We start from the raw sequence: 4355 nt of genomic DNA on the forward strand, positions 1-4355 counted from the left end.
GAAGTGGACCCCGCATACTTACTTTCAACTTTTAATCATTTTGTTTGGCTGTAAAGTGAGAAAGCAAAGGTCACATGTTTTCAGTTAGTTAAAAAAAAAAAAAAACATTTTAAAATAATTTATAAGAAAAAAACAATTGCATAACAGTAAAACATTTTTTATAAAAAAAAACAATTCAAAATGACAAAAAACTTAAAAAAAACTAAATAACAAATAAAAAAAAATAAAAAAACATTAAAGTATTCAAATCAAACAAAGCAAAACAACTAAAAGTTACAAAAAAATTAAAAAAAAAATTCCCAAAATTCTAAACCAGGGGTCCCCAAACTTTTTGACTTGGGGGCCGCATTGGGTTAAAACAATTTGGCCGGGGGCCGGGCTGTATGTGTATATATATATATATATATATATATATATATATATATATATATATATATATACATATATATATTCCTCTTGCACTAATTGACTGAAAGAACGCGCACTTGCCACGCGCTTGTGAGTGTTATGATGTCATGTTATCGATGGGAAAATGCATTTTTAGACAATATGATTTGCCTGAGCGGCTAGGAGACATCGAGAGTAACAAGCGGTAGAAAATGGATTAGAAAGGGCAGATTAAAATTGTTTTTATTTTTTTACTTGGGACTCCCCGCGGGCCGGATTTTGGACGCTGGTGGGCTGGATCCGGCCTGTGGGCCATAGTTTGGGGACCCTTGTTTTAAACATTTAAAAATAAAATACATTGTTTTGTACTTTCACTCCATACATTGCCATGTTTTGCTCTTTTTCCCCTCTGCCTTTTTTGTTTTTTAAAACGACAGAGGTGTCACATTCAAAGCCTCAGGCCAATTAAATGTATGTGGCCTGCAATAGCCTGTAAATAATGCACGTCAATAAGGCATTTCCTCTTTATCGATACATTTTTTTTTCAATTTGCATATGCAAGAAGCTATTTTAAGCCTTTTTTGTCATTGAAACTCTTTTTAAAATAAAATTAAACTAGTTTATCATCAGTTTGTTGCTAAACAACAATAATAATTGTGTAATAAATCATGATGCGGCCCTGCGAGGGCTTCCGTAACTTTAATGTGGCCTACAATGGAGACGAGTTTGATGCCCTTGTTTTAGACTGTGTCCAGGACTAATAAAAACAAATGACCCCACTTTGGACACCCCGGGTGTGACAACATGGTGAAAACCAACATATTACATGTGTTTCCGTTGTGGGGATCTGAAGAAATGACCTCTTTGTACGCAGCTTTGCTGGAGACATGCAAAGAAGATGTCCTACACATACAGTACTTACAGTACGTCATGGATATAGAATGAAGTGCATCTTGCATTTGAGCACAGAGAACACTTATTAGGTCCTACGCGCGTTCACGTGAAGCCCGCCATCCTCCTAGGGAACATTTTATGACTTGGAAGGACTTTCCGTTATGTGCTGCCGGAGAGAAGGTTCACTCATCTTTTCAAATGTTTCCAGGTACGGAACATCTGGAGACGCACCATGAAAAAAAAAAAAAAAAAACTCTTCGGGGACCATGTAGGACCCATGGATGAGCATGTAGGACTCATCATGTAGGACCCATGGATGAGCATGTAGGACTCATGATGTTGGACCCATGGATGAGCATGTAGGACCCATGGATGAGCATGCAGGACCCATGGATGAGCATGTATGACTCATGCTGTAGGACCCATGGATGAGCATGTAGGACTCATGATGTAGGACCCATGGATGAGCATGTAGGACCCATGGATGAGCATGTAGGACTCATGATGTAGGAGCCATGGATGAGCATGTAGGACCCATGGCTAAGCATGTAGGACCCATGGATGAGAATGCAGGACCCATGGATGAGCATGTAGGACTCATGATGTAGGACCCATGGATGAGCATGTAGGACTCATGATGTAGGACCCATGGATGAGCATGTAGGACTCATAATGTAGGACCCATGGATGAGCATGTAGGACCCATGGATGAGCATGTAGGACCCATGGATGAGCATGTAGGACTCATGATGTAGGACCCATGGATGAGTATGTAGGACCCACCAGGGATCACATAGAACCCATTGGCCCTCATGTAGGACCCCATGAAGGATATTTCCAGGTTTCCACAGGCGTGAAGCGTGTTATTTGCCAGGGTTTTGGTTCAAAACGCCACAATGGCGTGGGTCCAAGCGCCCAGGCTGGCCAGGGCTTGCTTGCCGCAGATCTGCTCCAAGTCCGCCTGCCTGCTCAGCAGTCCCGAAAAGCCCGAGCCGAAGATGGAGATGAGGTTGGAGATGTTGGAGGTGTCCGTGTAGTCCGGGTGGCAGTACGCGTACTCGTCGCGCTTCGGCCGCTTGCGCGAGGCGGAAAAGTCGCACACTTCCTCGGCGTCGCACGGGCAACAAGCGCCCGAGTCCACCTTCCGCTTCTTGACGGGCGGCTGCGCGCCCTGGCCGGCCTGCGGCGCGTCGCGGCAGCGGCAGTCCTGGTGGAGGTAGCCGTTCTCCACCGTCGTCACCACATGCGTGTCCAGGTCCAACACGGTGGTTTTGTTGCAGTTGTCGGCGGGGGTTTGCTCACCCACGCAGCAGCTCCGGTAGCAGGACTCCGGGTCTTTACCGGGGAGGGCGCTCGCCACCCGGCAGTGCGCCGCCTCATCGCCGCAGCAAGCCGCCCGCGTCTGCTGCTCCTCCTCCTCCTCCTCCTCCTCGTCCACGTCCAGCGGGTCCAGCTCCTGGATCTCGTTGCAGACCGCCATCACCTCCTCGTACTGCTGCATCCGGTAGATCTCGGCGTACTTCTCCTTGATGTAAAGCTGCCGCGCGTTCCTCAGCACGTAGGAGACCAGAAGGTTTTTGTGCAGCTTGATGCCTCCACGCTGCGTCCTGGAGTTGTGGATCTTCATGAGGGAAATGGAGATCAGGCTCTGCGCGTCCACGGGGCATTCCGCGGTGTGGATCATGATTGTCAAGTTTTTTTTTTCCCCCCTCAGTGACTTTTTCACTTTAAGCTGGAGGAAAAAAGATCCCAGTCAGCGCTGTGGAAGAACATCGGACACAGAAGTCTCCTCCGCTGAGCTCCGGCTCGCAATCATCCGCCGATGCCGTGAAGCCACAACATAAATACACAGACGCAAGTCCCGCCCCTCGCAGAGTGAACCAATCAGACGCACGGTAGCACGTTGAGTGACATGTCCCGTCTTTGGAACTACGTCGCTCCCAACCAATCAGCTCGCGGCGGTTATTTAAATTCCACGCAGGCTGTAGATCAGGAATTTCCTCATTTCAGCCTCATAACTGAAAGTTCTAAGAAACGAACAACTTCCTCGTTGCTTCTAAATGAAAATAGTAGGGCGTAGCACCCATTTCTGGACCCCCAAATTCACAAAACTCACGAAGGACCCCTCATCCAACTCTAAAGCCAACATTGTTGCCCCACACACACACTTTGGTAAATTTACGTGCACTAAAAAACGAATGATTGCATAGATTTGGTTGAAATTACAATTTTTAAAACATATGTAAAAAACTTAATTAGGTTTTTGACCTGTTAAAGATGATATTAACATAGCCCAAGACAGATATAACATATATGCAACTGTGATAGGATGCAGCACTCCCACCCCGCAACCCAGAAAGGGACAAACGGTAGGAAATGGATGGATGGAAACTAAAACCGGTAAAATAGGTTTTGTTTAAAAAATAAAAGTTTGTTTTTAAATATTTTTTATAGACAACACATTTAATATGACCTCGCCATAATATGTGAATAATTATGGAGGTTAATTTGTGTCTTTATTACAAAAAATTTTGTTGACACTGAATGTATGTAACTGAATTTTTTGCATATAGAAAATAAATTCAGTGTATAAAACAGGGGATAGGTTGATTGGCAACACTAAATTGGCCCTAGTGTGTGAATGTGAGTGTGAATGTTGTCTGTCTATCTGTGTTGGCCCTGCGATGAGTTGCGACTTGTCCAGGGTGTACCGCGCCTTCTGCCCAAATGCAGCTGAGATAGGCTAAAATATATAATTTATTTGTCATAATATGTTGGTGGTGAACCCCAAGATGCAGAGATGGCAGGCGTAGCGCAGGAACACACGACTTTAATGTCAAAAGGAAATGCAGGGAAAAGAAGAACCAGGAACCAGGATAACAGGAGACAGCAAACAGGATACCAGGAAACCAATCATCGAGCCCTGACTGGAGGGCGAGGCAGGTATAAATAGCAGCCAGTTGTTTGACAACAGGTGTGGCCAGGCTGCCAATCAGCAGCAGGTGAGGGGAAACAGCCCTCAGGGAGACAAGCAGGAAATGGAACCAAAATAAGAGCGCTGACAGGAAATAAGC

The 4355-nt window shown here is 45.3% G+C and overlaps 1 protein-coding gene across 1 annotated transcript in view; it reads right to left on the bottom strand.

Annotated features, from left to right (window-relative positions):
- Positions 1-3075, bottom strand: part of ier5l (immediate early response 5-like) — a 3841-nt gene extending 766 nt beyond the window's left edge. Inside the window, exon 1 of the mRNA XM_061980609.1 lies at positions 1-3075. This exon is cut by the window's left edge and continues 766 nt beyond it. Coding sequence (XP_061836593.1) covers positions 2165-2965 — 801 coding nt within the window. The 5' untranslated portion in view covers positions 2966-3075 and the 3' untranslated portion in view covers positions 1-2164.
- Positions 3076-4355: the final 1280 nt, after the last annotated feature.

The sequence above is a fragment of the Nerophis lumbriciformis genome, linkage group LG20 (genome assembly GCF_033978685.3).
Source record: "Nerophis lumbriciformis linkage group LG20, RoL_Nlum_v2.1, whole genome shotgun sequence".
In the NCBI taxonomy this organism is placed as follows: domain Eukaryota; kingdom Metazoa; phylum Chordata; class Actinopteri; order Syngnathiformes; family Syngnathidae; genus Nerophis; species Nerophis lumbriciformis.